This window comes from Amblyraja radiata, chromosome 22 (genome assembly GCF_010909765.2).
Source record: "Amblyraja radiata isolate CabotCenter1 chromosome 22, sAmbRad1.1.pri, whole genome shotgun sequence".
In the NCBI taxonomy this organism is placed as follows: domain Eukaryota; kingdom Metazoa; phylum Chordata; class Chondrichthyes; order Rajiformes; family Rajidae; genus Amblyraja; species Amblyraja radiata.
Genome location: NC_045977.1, coordinates 28,799,587 through 28,818,241, shown reverse-complemented (window position 1 = coordinate 28,818,241; position 18,655 = coordinate 28,799,587). Strand labels below are relative to the sequence as shown.

Below are 18,655 nucleotides of genomic sequence, written 5' to 3'. Positions count from 1 at the left end.
GGTGTTCCCATGCGCCCGAAGCCCTTGTCCCTCCTGCTGGTGCAGGTTGTGCGTCTGGATGTTGGTTTTACCTAACTGAGTAAATTCAATGAATGTTGGAGATGGTATACACTGAAGGCATTGTGCACTGGTGGTGAAGGCAATAAACATGTAGGGGCGTGGATGAGTGCCAATTAAGTGGAAAGCTTTGTCTAAGTTGGCTTTGAATTTCTTGAGAGTTTTGGAGCTGCAGTCATCCTGGCAAACGAAGAGCGTTCCATCACATTCCTGGCATTATTCATAGATGACGGAATGGCTTTTTGGTATAAGGAGGTGAGTCACTCACAGCAGCATGCACAGCCTGTGGCTACTAACTTAGCCGTGGCATTTACGTGGCTGGGAAACAAAATACTGCAGATGCCAGAAACTTGAAACAAAAACTGAAAATATAGGAGCAGTTGTGGAGAGAGATGTGGTGTTTACATTGTTTGGGATGATGAACCTTCATCAGCACTAGACCAGGGTTGAGCCACTAGCTTGATTGGAGTAGAGTGAGGATATAGTGGGTCCAGACATTACAGACGTGGTGGTGTGCACCTTTGTGGTCCTGTAAACAGACAGCAGTACCTCATGGATGCCCAGTTCTGAGTTGCCATTTTTGTTCTTACATGAACAAACAAACTCTACTCTGTTACTGGAATTTAGCAAAACAAAATCTCTGAGATTGAGTCACTTGATGTTGTGCTGAGTCTCCTGAACAGGGTCCAGCAACCTTCTGACCCAGGTTCAAAGGTGCTGTCCACTGAACCACACCTGATACCGATAGTCTACAACCCAGCAGTATGAACGTTGATTTCTCTCATTTTAAGTGATCTCTACTAACACTTCCCCCCCCCCCCCCTTGCCCCCCTTCCTCCATCCATGGTACTAGTCCCACAGTTCACCACATTGTATCCCATTTGAGATCACACCTTCCCTAGCCAGCAGCGGGCTTACCATGGCACTTCCCTGCTGCTCTTGCTGTCCGTGATTGCTCATGGTCTTTTCTCACCTCTAGCTCTTCACCAACCTCCCCCCCAGGAAACCTTTCAGTCTGAAGAAGGTCCCCGATCTGAAAGGTCGCCTTTCCTTCTTCTCCAGACCCGCTGAGTTCCTCCAGCACTTTGTGTCCATTTTGTTATAAACCAGCATCTGCAGTAATTTGTTTCTACATAATACCTTTATCATTCCTGCTGCTTGTGTCTGGCTCCCACAGACCTGGTGTCAGTAGCATTTCATGCCAATGTCATCACTAATGTCATAAACATGCACAATCCAAAAACCTTTCCCTTGAAATGACAAGGAAACGCGTTTACCAATATATCCTATCCCTGATAAATAATACGCCAATTTTCTATCTATCTATCTGAAGAAGGGTTTCGGCCCGAAACGTTGCCTATTTCCTTCGCTCCATTAATGCTGCTGCACCCGCTGAGTTTCTCCAGCATTTTTGTGTACCTTCGATTTTCCAGCATCTGCAGTTCCTTCTTAAACAAGTTATTTGTGGCAGACAGCGGCCTTTGTAATTTTGATGCGGACCAGTGTGGAGTTAGTATACCCACAGGTATCTTCCAGCAGACATGAGAGTTGGCGGAAAATAAGTCTTAAATGATTTGTTTTCTTACTACATTCTGCAGCATCATGCCCACTTGTATTTCTCATTGTTGTACTTTGACTGACACTACTGTAATGAATACAGTTAATGAATTGAACCTTGAAACATCCCGATCTCTGGGTGACAATACCGTATTGAAGGATGTAATTACCTACTTGAGACATAAAAAGTCTTATTTTTTTGTTCACAAACTCATCAGGTTCACAAGTCCACAAGTTATAGGAGTAGAATTAGGCCCTCTGTGGCAATGAGTTCCACAGATTAACTACCCTCTGACTAAAGAAGTCCCTGCTCACCTCCTTTCTATAAGAATGCCCTTTAATTCTGAGGCTATGACCTCTGGTCCTAGACTCTCCCACCAGTGGAAACATCCTTTCCACATCCACTCTGTATATGCCTTTCATTATTCTGTAATCCTCTTTCCTCTTTCTATCTTTGTCTCTGCCTCTTTCTTCGTTGATACCCACCTTTCCCTTCCTCTCTCCCCTTTCTCTCTCCCTCCCTCATCACACTCTCACACACACATATTCCTACATCCCATCTTTCCCTCTTTCTCTATTTATTTTCTCTCATTCTCTCTCTCCTTCCTTCCCTGTACATGAGCAATATATGTTTTGGTACAAAACTTGCTGTAATTCCAGTATAGAATACACCACTCAGTCCAAATTATCCTAACCATTCAAGTAGAATGGAGGGAGGGTTGTGTACTAACCTCGCTTCACTCATCTCATCCCATCAACACATCCTTTTATTCCTTTGTTCATCAGCAGTTTCCCCTTCATCTTAACTGTCTCAGAGATTGGTATTGGTTTATTATTGTTATGCGCTCTGAGATGCAGTAAGAAACTCTTTTACATTCACATTGTACGTGTGTACAACAGTCGTGCAAAACAGAAAATAAAGAGAATGCAGAATAAAGGTCTCAGCTCTAGAGAAAGTGCAGTTAAAAAAAACTGCAAGGGCTGCAAAGAGGTAGATTGTAAAATCAGTAATCCATCTTTAGCATATGAAAGGTCAGTTCAAGAGTCTGATGATCTCAGGGAAGAAGCTGTTCTTGAATCTGGAGGTAGATAGTTTCAAGCTTTGTATTTTCTGCTCGATGGAGGAAGGGTGAAGCAAGAATGACCAGGGTGTGAGCGGTCTTTGATTATAATGTCAGCATGAGGTATAGATGGGGGGAAATGTCAATGGGGGAAAAGCTGGTTAGGCTGATGGACTGGGTTGCATCCACACCTGTCTACAGCTTCATGCGATCTTGGGCAGAGCAGATAAGTTTTACTGTAGCGACTTCAGCTGCCAAAGTACTCTTCTATTTTTTTAATTGATATTTCAACATTGTTTTTCCAATTCATATTTTTAAACAAATGTTTTTAATCAGTGAGGCAACATTGAAATCTGAGGTCATTTCCAGGCCTGAACAATAGTTCGTTCGCTCTCCAGGTTCAGCTTTCGTCAGACTTAATGTACTTTTCAGCACTTAATATTAAAATCATGATATTAACAATGATGTTGGGGTTTCCTAGAGCTCACAAGGATATTGGCTTTTGATTATCAACACATGAGAGTTCAGCCGAGATGTAATTTCCTCAGCAAGTTTGTGGATTCAAGTTGCTGCATTGCTGTTTTGTCCCCTGGAGTCTGAAGAGAAACTAATCCTGTATGAAACGTATTCTAGTCATGGTGAATTTCCATAATTATTCTGCAAGCTTACTTCCTATGAAATATGACGCAGAGAGGGGTGTTCATTTTATTATTAGGACATGGAGGAAAAAAAAGCCAGAGACACAAGAGACTGCAGATGCTGGAATCTGAGCAGAAAACAAACTGCCGGAGGAACTCAGTCTTTAAACACCATGTGTGGGGGCGAAGGGTTAGTTGTTTCAGGCCGATACCTTGATCCAGGACTGGAAAAGGTTATCGTCAATCTGGCTGATTCAGAAAGGTTTTAACCCTCAAGTTGTTGGGAATTGAGCCTAAGGCCTTGTAGTAACAACGCATCACTGGATCATTGAACCACATCTACCATTGATGTGCTGCCTTTGATAGGGTTGATTAGTTATGCTGGACAGTCCTTTGTAACAAAAACATTTCTCATCGTTGACTCACATGAGCTCTCCCTACACCATTGCATCAACCACTCCCAATGCTGAGTAGATGGAAGCATCCGCTTTAATCAACAAAGCATACATATGCTTGAAGTTCTTCAGTAAATGATGAGGGCGATGGAGGAGGACCTGCAGAGGCCTGGGGCTGACCTGGATTGGGAGCCACTCCGGTACATCAAGCAAGCAAGACTTTGGACTTTTTGTTATTGGTGCCAAAATATGGTGGCTCGTGCACGTGTGAGCTGTGCAAAAAGAATTTCACTGTTAAATTTCACGTGACAATAAAGAACCATTGAACCATTGAAGCAAAGAGGTTTCTACTGAAACTCAAAGTCGGGACTCGTGATGCTGATTTACTGGTTTGTCCACATGCTGCCATTATGTGTGTGAATGTGTGTGAATGTGTGTGAGTGATTGGTGGTGGTCGGAGGGGCCGTAGGCGCAGAATGGCAGCCACGCTTCCGTCAGTCTGCCCCAGGGCAGCTGTGGCTACAGAAGCAGCTTACCACCACCGAGTGTGATTGAGGAGTGAATGAATAATGCGATGTAAAGCGCCTTGAGTATTAGAAAGGCGCTATATAAATCCCATCCATTATTATTATTATTATGTTTGGGAATGTTACAGGAGATGTCATCACATGACCTCCTCCTTCCAGCCACCTCTTTGACCACCTGGAATCAGAAACCATGCCATCACTTTAAGATGTAATTAGTTGGTTTTCAACACTCGGTCTTTTCACCCGAACCCAACATTTTTGTAACAGGGAGCAGTGGTGCTGTGTGTTATGGCACATTGAGCACCTACAAAGGTTGGGCCAGGGCGGGGAGAGGGCATGCTGAAAGTCAGGCTGACATGAAGGTAGACACAAAAAGCTGGAGTAACTCAGCGGGTCAGGTAGCATCTCTGGAGAAAAGGAATAGGTGAAGTTCTGGGCTGAGACCCTTCTTCAGAAGGTAAGTGGCTGGTGGGAGGTGGGGTAGTATTAAGATCAAGACCTCCATCACTGGCCTCTGGTTCGGGGCCTGTGTCTCAGACTATTTACTGAGTCTGAGATAGTGAAGAAGGAAATTGGAGAGTGTGAAGTGTGGGAATGATTGCAAGCCAAGTCTAGAAAGATGTAGCATAAGTAAATGACATAACTGATGATGATTCTTGTCGTACACCGGACCAGGAACCTAGGTCATCTCTGGAATGTCTCATCCACCATCCATACTCTCTCCTTCCAAAACTTCAGAGCTCCAAAAGGAATTTTGTTCCAAGAATAACGTCATTCCACGTCATGATTGATGCAGGAGTACAAGGGCACTGCATGCCCAGATGTCTACTGACACACTCAGAATGACAATGCTACTCGGAAATTGTTACAGTTGAATTTCACTCCGCCCTCAACCCCTTTTCAGTCTCAAGTGACGAGAAAAATCAATGCCACGGAATCTTATTTCTCGACATACATTCCTACCACATTAAACACAGTCCTGGATATCAGTCAACAACCACAGATTATATTGGTCTGCTTCATTGGATGTTACACTAAATTAAATTGAGTCACAAGAAAAGTTATTAGGTCAATTGGCCCAAAGTCTGTTAATAAATTTTGCTTTGTTTCCATTATATTTTCCAGACCTATGAACAAAACGAATGGTTAATCCATCTGGCAGGGCGACTGCTGACGAATGATAGTCTTGCAATGTCATTAATACAACACAATCCATTTGAAAGTCGAGGACCACCAAGGTGAGAAGTCCTAACCCAGCTTCCTTGGGTTATTTTTGTTAATTTGGGCCAGCAATGTATCTGATATATTGTTTTTTAGTTATAGTCTCTTGAGCTTCCATGCGGGTTTTTATTTAAAAATCATGGACAACTGAGGGGCAACTTTTTCACACAAAGCGTGGTGGAGATATGAAACCAGCTGCCAGAGGAAATGTTTGAGACAGATGCAGTAACATCATTTAAAAGACATTTGGATGTGTTGATGGATATGAATCGTTTAGAGGAGCGAAAGTAGAAACGAGGAACTGCAGATGCTGGTTTACAAAATAAGACACAAAGTGTTGGAGTAACTCAGCAGGTCAGGCAGCATCTCTGGAGATCATGGATAGATGAGGTTTGAGGTCGGGATATGGGTCAAACGCGGGCAAATGGGAAGAGCTTAGATGGGCATCTTGGTCAGAATGGATGAGTTGGGCCGAAGATCCTGCTTCCATTTGTATGACTCGATGAGTCACAACTTCTCAGGGTAAAGTTGTACGATCAAATTAATGTTTCTGATAGATTTAGGACCATGCTCTACGTAAATAAAGGTGCCATATATTACCCTAGAAAAGATGGTGGTAAGCTACCATTTTGAACTTGAGGAATGCAATTCACACACCAATGGCATTTTAATAGCCAACAATTACTCATTTTACGGTTCACACACATGTAAAACCTTTGTATAAAAGTGAATAGTCAGGACGTCTATTCTCTAATTTTCAGACTAGGTTGGGGTATTTGCTAAAGCTTCACTCGGGTTGCTGATTGAGTACAAAAGCTGATCTGATCTGTAATCAGGGCCCAATAACAGCAGCACCAAGAAGCCAATGTACTCCATGGAGAGTCTGTCGGCTGCATCTATGCATTGAGAATGAAAAGCATAAACAGGTTGTCAAATAACTTTAATATCTGGATTCAGAGCAGAGAAAAAGTTATTTGACAACCTGTTTATTTCCAGTATAAAGACCATATAATGACATCACACAGGAAAATCACCCAGAAAATGACAGTAAGCCAAATGTTTGTTTATTTTGTGGATGAGCGAGAATGAAAGGCCAAACATGACATTTGCTGATGCTGGTGTAGGATTACTGGTCATGGTTGTGGTTTATTCCTCTGTCTTGAGTCATCTAAATAATGTAAGGAACCATGTAAATACATGATACAGTATCAAGTTATTCTGTCGATAGACACAAAACGCTGGAGTAACTCAGCGGGTCAGGCAGCATCTCTGGAGAAAAAAATAGGTGACGTTTCGGGTCGAGACCCTTCTTCAGACTCAAGACACAGGTGTAGATGAGTAAAGTGTTCTCTCCAGTATCCAAGTAGTATTTGCCCTTCATCTAACACTGCTTTTCTGGGTATCAGTGGGTGCTAACGTTTGCTTATTACAGAGAAGATTGGTTATAAAGCCCTTTAGATCACGATAATCCGAGTTCATGAAAAGTGTTTTATAAATATAATTTATTTTTTCTTTCACCTCATTACTTCCTTATTTGTTTCCTTCCTCTTTCACTCCTTCCCTTTACCTTATCTTTTGCTAATTTTTTTCTTTGAATTTCGGTTACCTGTTCACTCGTTTAGCCGGAAACATTTTGCTACAGCAAGACTGAGAAAGATGAACACAGGGACAGCAAAACAACAGCCAACATCCCAGTGAAATAAAGTGACAGGCCAATTTTCAACAAATGATTTGTAGTTGTGTTATACATTTAAAAGAAGGAAATGTAAAGCAATGTTGAAATCTCTTAAGCGTAGTCTGAAGCAAGACCATATGTGGGGTGATTTGAAAACCAGATACTAGAGATGAAGAGAGTACGATTTTAAGTCGGGGGCGTTTGGACTTACAGTAACTGCACATAAGTAGAGAAGATGTAAAACCCTGCTTTGCTCAATTTTGCTCTTGGATGCTCAACTTCCTGTTGGACTGTCAGACCATTAATCCTGACACAAGACGTGATTACGTTTTCCCTCCAAAACCTCCCAGCTGCTGTTTCCGAACAGCTGCTACCCTCTGGAATTAATTCCAGCTGTCGGGAGTCTTAAGTGGTAAGCATAACATTACGAATATAGCCTTGTGTTTTTTAGTTTATGTTGCATATTTCCCTCAATAAATTTTTTCCCAGGTCATTAGCTACTCTCTCTAAATGATTGATCCAGCTTTTCACAATCAATTCTTCCCTTTTCATGTTTTTTATTCGAAAGACTACCCAAAATATTAAAAGCAATGTTGATCATATTGTTTTAAAATTGTTGGTGGTGTTGTTCAGTAACTAATCTCTGTTTAACCGAGTAAGACTTCTATATCGCTCATGATCCGAGATATCTTGCAATCATTGCAGCCAGTCATTACGATAAAACTGTATGGTTATTAAGCTGCGGGTAAGGGTGTTAACTCTTTAAGCACTGAATGTATTTTATCCAAAATAAACGACCAGTTAATTGTTAGAGTTATATTCCGTGAACTTCATTTTGAGTCCTGCCCTCAATTGAAGATCCTGTTAAGATCCCATTGCTCAGTCAACCATAGACTTCCAGCATGTTGTTAGAGGACAAAGTCGAGGAATAGTTCTGTCGTTACACTAATTTGAACATGAATTGGAACATAAGAATGTAATAGGAGCAGGAGGAGGCACTTGGCCTCTTTCGCCTCCCCTGACATTCAATATCATCATGGTTCATCTTTAGTTTAATTTGGAGATGCAGTGTGGAAACAGGTCCTTTGGCCTACGGAGTCCGCGCCGACCAGCGATCACCCGTACATGAGTTTTATCCTGCACACTAGGGGAAAATTACCGGCATACCTGCACGTCTTTGGAACGTGGAGGAAACCAGAAAAAAAACCATGTGGTCACAGGAAGAACGTGCAAACTCCATACAGACAACAACCGTACTGTAGTCAGGATTGAACCAGGGTCTCTGATGCTGTAAAGCAGCGGCCCTCTTGCTGCGCCACAGTGCCGCCACAAGGGCAACTGCCCCAGGCCTCATCTCCTCTTTAAAGCCAGTTTACCATGTACGTCCAATTCCTATTCTTTAAATAATGCATTTATTTCCTCTTTAAATACCACCAATGAGCTAGCTTTCACAACCCTCCACACCAGATAAATCCAGAATTCCTACGCACCTCAGTTTTAAGTGACTGCTCTCTCAACTGTGCTTGTTCAAGATTCTCCCACTCATGGAAGCACCACGGCATCTATCCTGTCATGGCCTGTGAGGATTAATAAATATTTTAATAAGATCCCCACATTCTTCTAAAATCCAAAAGATATAGATCTCATTTTTTTAGCCACTTATTGAAATCCCATAGAGCTCAAATCCCGTGGTAATCCTGGAATTGGAATTTGCTGCACTGACTGGAAATATGAACAAGTAGCATCAGTAAAAGTGATTACGAAGGTGTCAGCTTATTGCAAAACCCCAGTAGGTTTGCTATGTATTTTACCTTTGCTTCCCTGGTCAGGGTCTATGATGTGATTCATTGTTTGGCGTTTTAGGCACAGATGTGTAAAAAACGCATACCTCCAGATTCAGGGACAGCTTCCCAGCTCTTATCAGGCAACAGAAACATCCTATCACCAACTAGAGAACCATCCCGACCTACCATCTACCTCATTGGAGTCCCACAGAATATATTTAATCGGACTTTACTGGACTTTCTCTTGCACTAAATGTTGTTCCCATAATCCTGAATCTGTAGACTGTGAACGGCTTGATTGTAATCATGTACAGTCTTTCCGCTGACTTTCACTTAAAGTGAAAAAGCTTCTCACTGTACTTCGGTACACGTAACAATAAACTAAACGAAACATAAACATCCTCTGGAGTAGCCTGAGAAAAAGGTATCAAAATCAGATTGCCACAAACTCTTGGGGCATATGGGAAGAACAATAAAGTTATCCTTGGCACCTGTGCCCAAATCCTGCAAAAGATCATTGCTAATTTATGAGCGATGTGTTGATAAGTTCATGAGTTGATAAAATTGAATACTGAGCACCGCAGCAATGTAGACTCTGTGCAGGCTACCACTACTGTAACCTCTTCAACAGTGAACTACTGTGATCCAAGCTAAACCTACTGCTCGTCCGTTAAGAATGATCAGTGTTTGGAAACACATTCATCCTGGTTACATATACTCTGGTTTACCAAACATCTCTCAATCTCAGAATCAAATTACACAGAACTACCTGCCTCAGCAACTTTCAGAGAGGCTGAATTCCAGATTTCTTCAGATTCATTGCTGACCTTGACCTAGCTTAAATTTTATAATTGTACATCCACGTACTGGATTTCATATTCAGAGAAAATAGCTTGTCTCCGTCCGTGTTGCAATATGACTGAAAGCTCAGTGCTCTTAACCTGACAGGTTTGCGGAAATATAAGCCTGATCAGTCCAACCTCTAACCTCAAACTTGTAAGCATAGGGTCTTCCTGGTGAATCTGCACTGCTGCCTCTCCCTTCTAAACGAGTGGAAGTTAAAAAAATTTCACTGTACCTTGGTACACGTGACAATAAACTAAACTAACCTAGGGCGGCACAGTGTTGCAGCGGTAGAATTGCTGCCTTACAGCGCCAGAGACCCAGGTTCAAATTTGAATGTGGGTAGTGTCTGTATGGAGTTTATACGTTCTCACCACGTGGGTTTTATCTGGTTTGTACCCACACTCCAAAGACGTACAGGTTTGTAGGCAAATTGGCTTGGTAAAATTGTAAATTGTTCCTTGCGTGTGGGACAGTGTTCGTGTGCGAGGATCGCTGGTGGGCTGACGGACCTGTTTCCACGCTGTATCTCTAAACTAAACTAAACTAAACTAAACTAAACTAAAGTTAATAATGTTGTCAAGATGGACTTTAATTTTACACAGGGCCACAATAAATAAGTAGCGTTTTAAAACTTAGAAAAAAGTGGCCAGGAAACTTTAGAGGTGGAATAATGTCATAATTTTAATGAATGTACAGTACAGCTTTTTCCAAAGTCAAAATAAAAAATCAGTAGTTAATATGAAATAACAATTTGTTGTAACTTTATCAAGAATCATGACATAATGTACCCCACTGGTTGGAACATGTTATTTTTCAAGTGAATTATATCTGACACAGGAATTAAATAATTGGCAATAAATACAATTTCTCCTTCAACATTGTAACTCGGGCAGTAGACTAATTACTGACTCTTTCTGCCTTTGATTTATAAGACAAATGTAATTCTTCCACTATTGAAGAGAAATTAGAGATCTAGTCTTTTGCAGCTAAGGTGAAGGTTTACAAAAAACTGTGGATATATAAAATATGAGCCCTGAAATATCACAATTCTAAATTTGGTGTCAATTTTTTTAATTTAATTTTTCGCATCCATGTACAGGTCTTTTATATTTATATATATTGAAAAAGCGATCCTTTAAAAGGCCCTTTATAGAACAGTGGTCTAGTCTGAAATGCAAATTATTTAACAAAGCACTCTGCTTAGCACAATAAGCCAGATTTCCTTTTAAATCCTTAATACCATTGACCTTTTTATTCCTTGGCTTCTCTTTTACCAACCAGCTTTTAATGCAGGACAATATAAAATGCTTTCAGATAAGCATATAGACAGTATCTACCACGTCCCTTTCTTTAATCTGTTAACTAATCAAAATATTTTAATCTGGTAAATTGAATATGATTTCCTTTATCAACTCAAATCTCTCCGTAGCTGATAATGTTTTGCCTGATCATTGTTACCAACAGCTTCCCCACCAGCGAGGCTGTGCTGACTGGTCTGTAGTTGTTGAGCAAGTACTTTCAACCATTGTTTAACAAGCAAATCACATTTGTCATAACCCAGTTCTCTGGCACTTCACATGACAATTCCAAGGAATGTTTATCTCTGTTGTTTGTGGACATTATAAAAAAAAACGTCAAACTTCCTTTCTTTCTTGTTTCCTTTACTGAGCTCTAGTCATTACAAACAAATAATCAAAAATACTGCAGATGCAGTAAATCTGAAATAAATACAAAAATGCTGGAAATACTCCGCAGGTCAGGCAGCATCTGTGGAAAGAGAAACATAGTTAGGTCTGAGAGTTTGCGTCACAATTGGGAAAGAACGAGAGCAATGTTGTGTTTCAGTATCAGAGATGGGGGAGGGATTGGGAGAACAAATGGAACCCCTGTGTGGGAAGGAACTGCAGACGCTGGTTTAAACTGAAGATAGACACAAAAAGCTGGAGTAACTCAGCGGGACAGGCAGCATCTCTGGGGAGAAGGAATGCGTGACTTTTCAGGTCGTAGACCAGAACTGAAGAAGGGTCACGATCCGAAACAGCACCCGTTCCTTCTCTCCAGCGATGCTGCCTGTCCCGCTGAGTTACTCCAGCTTTTTGTGTCTATAAAAGGAATACCTGCATGGTTTTTTAGTATCAGAGAAGATTGGGGAGGGATTGGGAGAACAAAAAGAATATATCTGATAGCTTGAGTTCTGGTCATCATAAAAAAAACTAAAAAAAACTGCAGATGCTGGAAACCTGCAATAAATACCAGAAGTGCTGGAAATACTCAGCAGGTCATTATATGTGTTGAAAGACAACCCGTCTGCATGTCAGGTCCGGGATCCGTCATCAGAACTTCTAATGTAGAGTCCCAGGTCTGAAAGTTGATGCTGTCTGAGTTGCTGGGTAATTTCACCATTTTCTGATTTATTTCAAGTCATTCTAACTGTAAGAAAGATGGAGCATTGAAATCATGAATAGAAATCACAAATGTCTAATATATGGGCAGGCAATGCACAGTCACATATTCAATCATTTACAGGGAGACATACAGTAGCACAGCTAGTTGAGCTGCTGCGACACAGTGCCAGAGACCCAGGTTTGATCCTGACCTCAGGTACTGTCTGTGTGGAGTTTGCATGTTCTCCCTGTGATGGTGTGGGTTACCTCCGGCAGCTCCGGTTTTCTCCCACAAGACGTGCGGGTTTGTAGGTCAATTGTAGGAACAGGTCCCACGCCCTACCGCGTCCGTACCGGTCAGCGATCCCCGCACACTAACATTATCCTACACATACGCGGGACAATTTACCATTTTACCAAGCCAATTAGCCTACAAACTTGTACGTTCGTGGAGTATGGGAGGAAACTAGAAACCCACGCAGGTCATGGGGAGAACGTACAAACTCCGTACAGACAGCAGCCTTGGTCAGGATTGAACCCGAGTCTCTGGCGCAGTAAGGCAGCAACTCTACCGTTGTGTCACTGTGCGCCTAAATGGCCACTGTAAATTTCCCCTGGCGTGTAGACGGTTTCCTTTCCCACACATGTTGCCTAACCTGTTGAGTATTTCCAGTACTTTTTGCTAGTAGGTACAAAAGTGGGATAGCATAAAACTAGTGTGAATAGATCAATGATTGGCGTGGAGTCAATGGGCTGAAGGGCCTCTTTCCATGCTTTGTCTTTCAATCAATTAATTGAATCAAAAGTTTCTTCCCAGCTGTTATTAGACAACTGAATCATCCTACCACAACCGGAGAGCATTGCAGAACTACTATCTACCTCTTTAGTGACCCTCGGACTATCCTTGATCGGACTTTGCTGGGCCTTACCTTGCACTAAACAGTATTCCCTTATCTATACACCGTCAATGGATCGTTTGTAATTATGTATTGTCATTCCGCTGACTGGTTAGCACGCAACGAAAGCTTTTCGCTGTACCTCGGTACACGTGACAATAAACTAAACTAAACTAAACTAAAGTTACCCTCCTCAATCTTCTTTACATGCCCTTTTGTCCACTCTTTTAGACAGCAGATGAATACACCATGTTATTGAGCAGCCAATTCTTTCCCAACCCATTCATTCTGGGTGGATCTATATGGAAACAAACTGCTTGGGACCTGAATATTAATAAGAGTATTTTTGAGGCAATGAGCATCAGATAAAGGCACACAGTTTTAATGAGGCCAGGTGCGCTGCAGGAGTTATCTCAGGCAGAGTAAAGATTAACCTGGCATTTGCCCATGTCATAACAATGTGCAGATAAAACTCAATTCATTAAGTGTTACCACATTTCTGGTTTCACCGTGATAAGAAAAGAATATTGCTGACTTACAAAATCTTTTGAAACAAAAAATTAAATCTTTAAAGAAGATTAAAAGGTGCAGTCTAATTTTCTCAGGTTATATCGAGGATCACAAGTAAAGCTTCAAACGCTGTGAACATGCGGTGTTTACTGTTTTAACCCCTTTGTCTTTTTCCTGGAGCATCCACTTCTCTGAATAAAACACCCTCAGCATAAAACTCAAATGAAATATTTTTTAACAATTCGCCAAAAGGTACCAGGCTACTTGACTGGTGTGAGGGGGTGCGGGAATATTACAGTCCACCATTCATAATGTTGAATGCATCCTATTTTTCCAATATGGATCATGATAGGTAGCGTGGCATACCCTTTTATAATTTGAGACCTCTGGGTTGATGATAGAACATAGAACAGTATAGCATAGGAACAGGCCCTATGACCCACGATGTCTATGTCGAACATTATGCCAAATTAAATTAATTCCCCAACCTGCACAAGGCCACAACACCTCCATTCTAGTCATATTCCTGTGCCTATCTACAAGCATCTTAAATGCCATTATCCTATCTGCTTCTACCACTAGCTCTGCAGCACATTCCAGGCACCTGCCACTGTTTGTTTAAAAGACTTGCTTTACACATATCTTTCAAACTTTTCCCTCTAATCTTAAAGCTCTGCCCTTGAGTATTGGACATTTCCACTCTGTGGAAAAAGGTTGTGACCATTTACTTTTTCTATGCCTGGTCTAAATTTATTAACTTCCATCACATCTCCAAGCAGCATCCGATGTTCTTGAAAAAACATACAAGATTGTCCACCTCTCCTTAAGCGAATACTCTCTAATGCAGGCAGCATCGTGGTAATCCACTTCTGCACCCTCTCCAAGGCCTCCACATCTCTCCTGTAACGGGGCGAGCAGAACTGCACACAATTCTTTGAATTTAGCCCAAGTAAAGCTTTTTTTACATTGCATGACTCGTCACCTTCCCCTAGCTAACAATGATGTATTCTACATTTCCCTTGAGCTTCGTCGCCTTTGATCTCTCGTTTTCACACCTTACCCTTCCATAGCTCTAGTTTCCCTCTCCCCTGACTCTCAGTCTGAAGAAGAGCCTCGACCCGAAATGTCACCCATTCCTTTTATCCAGAGATGCTGCCTGTCCCGGTTACTCCAGCACTTTGTGTCCATCAAGGCTTTCTAAAGCTGTATCATGACTTCCTGATATATGTTGTGCCATCAGATCTGTAGCCCTCAGATCCAGCTCACAATATGAAATCGTGCAAGTGTTTTATTCTGCCTCAATTAATTTTGACTTGCAGCCTGGAACACAGCCGGCAGTGAGACATATCAAAAAAATACTGCAGTGCTTTAAAACAAAAGCTGCACTCATATTTTCAAAATGTTGTAAAATCTGGGGTTTATTGTAAAAGTAAACATCATTAGAAATTTAATAAGGTGTATGTGTGAAGGGTATCTCTGTCGCCTTGAACTTTGTCACCTATCGGAAAACAGTAGTGTACTTTAATTTGAAACCATTCAGAAATTGCTTCACTGCGAAATCTCCTCAGGGTACACCTTCTTTGAAGAAGTTCTCCCCCTCTCTCTGACGACAGTTGTGCAACACCCTCTCTCGCTGCGTACCTCCAGTTTCCCTCTCCGTTGACTCTCAGTTTGAAGAAGGTTCGCGACCCGAAACGTCACCTATTCCTTTTCTCCAGCGGCGCTGCCTGACCCGCTGAGTTACTCCAGCATTTCGTGTGCTCAAGCAAATCTTTATCTGCAGGTCTTTCCTGCCGAAATGTTGCTGCTTGACAACCAACGGGGGAGAAACTCAAGTCATTTCTTGAAGTGGAAATCCTTTGTTGGGTTCAGAAAAGCCCAGTACCATCTCGAGCCAAATATTAACAATTCCTTTTCCCAACAAATGCTGCTCAACTCTACTGATTTTTTTCCAACAGATTGTCTGTTGCTCCAGAAAAGACCCAATCCATTTGTAAAGTTAATAAAGGAGATCGGGCTCAGATCTGCTACCAGCAAATCACTTTTGACGAACATGGTTGAAGTTTGTTGAATGGAATGGTGTTAATGTTAATGATGTACATTTGAAAGAGATATTTGATGAAGTTCCACATAACAAACGAGACCCTGGAATTAAAGGACTGCCAGGGAACTCATCTAAAGGCACAAAGCCTTTATAGAGCAGTGGTAAAAAATTATTGTTCATCTGGAAGATATCAGTCAGTGAACAACATTTTGAAAATATAAACACAGCTTTTGTTTTATTATTTCCAGTATTCAGTGCAGGAACCACTGCTTCTTTGATATATGTTAATGATTTAGACATGTGGATTTTGGTTTAGAGATACAGCATGGAATCAGGCCCTTCAGCCCACCGAGTCCAAGCCAACCCGTTCTCACTAGTTCTATAATATCCCATTCTTGCATCCTACATACCAGGGGCAATTTACAGAAGCCAATTAACCTCGAAACTTGCACGTCTTTGGAATATGGAAAGGGGTGAACTTCATAAACTTAATTTTCCCTATTTCTCCAAGTGGTAATGTGACATGTTTCACTTCCATCATCGCTCTAAGGTGGTAACTTACATGCTCCCAACTCCACCTGGCCAACTTCATCCCATCATTTGGCAGCACTGCGAATAGCATTGAAAATCCCTTCCTCAACTCTCCCTTCTCCCTCCTCGACTTCAGCTTCCATTTACAAAGAAGAGCGTGCAACATCGTGGCAGATGAAAAGTGGGATGGCAGTTAGGGGTGCCTGGCAGTGGGGCGAAAGAAAAATGATGATTTAGGTCAGGTGCAGCAGGTTCAAGGGGTCGAGCCTCCTGCACCATCTTGGCTGATGCAATTGTAACTGTGGCTCTGCGTCCCCATCCACCTGTTTTACCCGTCCACTGACTAGAATCTTTCTCCTGCTTTAACTTTATTCAATGCCTCTGCTTCCCCTGAACTTTGAAGAAGATTTGAACTCATGGTAGGGCAACTGTTTCAAAGCGAGATGAAGGACTTAAGGTCAGAAGGTCATAGGTGATGACCCATTTGGCCCATCAAGTCTACTCCACCATTCAATCATGGCTGATCTATCTCTCCCTCCTAACCCCATTCTCCTGCCTTCTCCCCATAACCTCTGACACCCGTACTAATCAAAAATCGATCTATTTCTGCCTTAAAAATATCCACTGACAGCCTCCACAGCCTTCTGTGGCAGATGCCAAGAGAGAGAATTCCCAAACAAGCTAGAGGCTCAATTCAATCAAGCATCTAAGGTAGGGCCTGAACCTCATTACGGGCTAGAAACTGTAATCAAGGGCGATCTGTGACAATGACACATCTCTGCTGGATGGGCTCAATGTGTATTACACCCACTTTGAACAGGCACATAAAGTTCCACCCAGGCGCTCAACCCTATCCTCCACTGACTCAGAAACATCACGGTGGCAGAAGTCAGATCTGCTTTCTGGAGGGTGAACTCTCAGAAAGCAGCCAGTTGGCCTGGCAACGAAAAGGCCCCTTCTCCTTTATCCATATGTCAAATGGCAGATGGAATGCAGCGTAGCAAAGTATGGAGTCATGCATTTTGGTAGTAAGAATGACGATAGAATTTTAGAATGGGGAGAGAATTCAGAAATCGGAGAGATTTAATGTTGAGGCTTTATAAGGCAGTGGTCAGACCACATTTGGAATATTGTGAATAGTTTTGGATCAGAAGAAGAATGTTGTGTTGGAGATGGTCTGGAGGAGGTTTATGAGAATTATCCCAGGGATGAGTGGGTTAACATATGATGAGTGTTTGACGGCACTGGGCCTGTTCTCCTTGAAATGCCTGGATAGAGTGGATGTGGAGAGGAGTTTTCCTCTGGTGGGAGAGTCTGGGATCAGAGGCCATAACCTCAGAATGAAAGGACGTACCTTTAAAAAGATGAGGAGGAATTTATTTAGTCAGAACGCTGTGAATCTGTGGAATTCGTTGCTACAGACGGTTGTGGAGGCCATGTCATTGGGTATTTTTAAGGCACACATTGACAGATTCTTGATTTGTATGGGTGTCGGGTTATCGGGAGAAGGCAGGAGAATTTAGTTGAGAGGAAAAGATAGATCAGCCATGTATATGCCAAATATTTTTCATTTTTTCGTAGGGGGCGCTGCACTGGCAGCGCCTGTCAGCAGCGCGTTAGTCTTTTCAATTTTTAGTATGTTTTAATGTTCCTTTGTGTGTCTTGTGTGGGGGGTGGTGTGGGGGGGGTAAGGGGGAAACCGCTTCGGTCGCCTCCTCCACGGAGAGGCGACTTTTTCCAGGTCGCCTCCCCCGTGGCCTAACAACGAGGATCGGCGCGGCCTTTTCCGGAGACGCGCCCGGGGCTTCAGCGGCGGGCGCAGCGTGGACTCTCGGCGTGGAGCGGGCGAGCCCTCGCTGGGGCTCGCTGGAGGGGAGCGCTCCGTTTCGCTGGCCCACGGCAGCCGGCAGCCTGAAGCCGCGGTCTGCAGAGCTCCAGATGGCGCAGCGTCCGCAGCCCGGGATCCCTCGTGGGGGACCCGGGGGAAGAAGAAGCCATCACGGCCGGCCCGCGGCCAACTTCTACCGTGGGTGCGGCATGGACTTACCATCACCCCTGGAGGGGAGCTTCGACCGCCGACCCTGCAGTTTGCGGTGCTTCTGGCTGCGGCGCGGCGGGAACCTTAAATCTTCGACCGCCGGCCTGCGGCCTACACCAACCTGAAGCCGCGGTCTCCGGTGGGGAAGAGCCGATCCTGGACTTACCTTGACTTTGACTTTGTCCCTTACCATCTGGACGCCCGCAGCAACGGCTGCGGTGGGTGGAGGTCCCGACCACGGGGGAAAATGGAGGAGGTCTTGCCAAGTTCTGTGCCTTCCACCACAGTGATGAATGCTGTGGTGGATGTTTGTGTTACATTTTTATTGTGGTTGTGTGTTCTTTATTATTGTACCTCTGCTGACAACCCAAATTCCACCGTCCCTGGTTGTGTGGCAAATAAATTCTGATTCTGCTCCTATAACTTAGCGGATCGAGGGTAATTAGCTGACATGCCTATCTCGCGCACCCTCAGTATTGTCAGCATGGAAA

The 18,655-nt window shown here is 42.9% G+C and overlaps 1 protein-coding gene across 4 annotated transcripts in view; it reads left to right on the top strand.

Annotated features, from left to right (window-relative positions):
- Window positions 1–18,655, top strand: part of lmf1 (lipase maturation factor 1) — a 499,938-nt gene that overhangs the window by 476,209 nt on the left and 5,074 nt on the right. For all 4 annotated transcript variants that reach the window (XM_033040858.1, XM_033040856.1, XM_033040857.1 and 1 more), the window contains one exon: window positions 5,361–5,473. In XM_033040858.1, coding sequence (XP_032896749.1) covers window positions 5,361–5,473 — 113 coding nt within the window. The remainder of the gene's footprint in view (window positions 1–5,360; window positions 5,474–18,655) is intronic.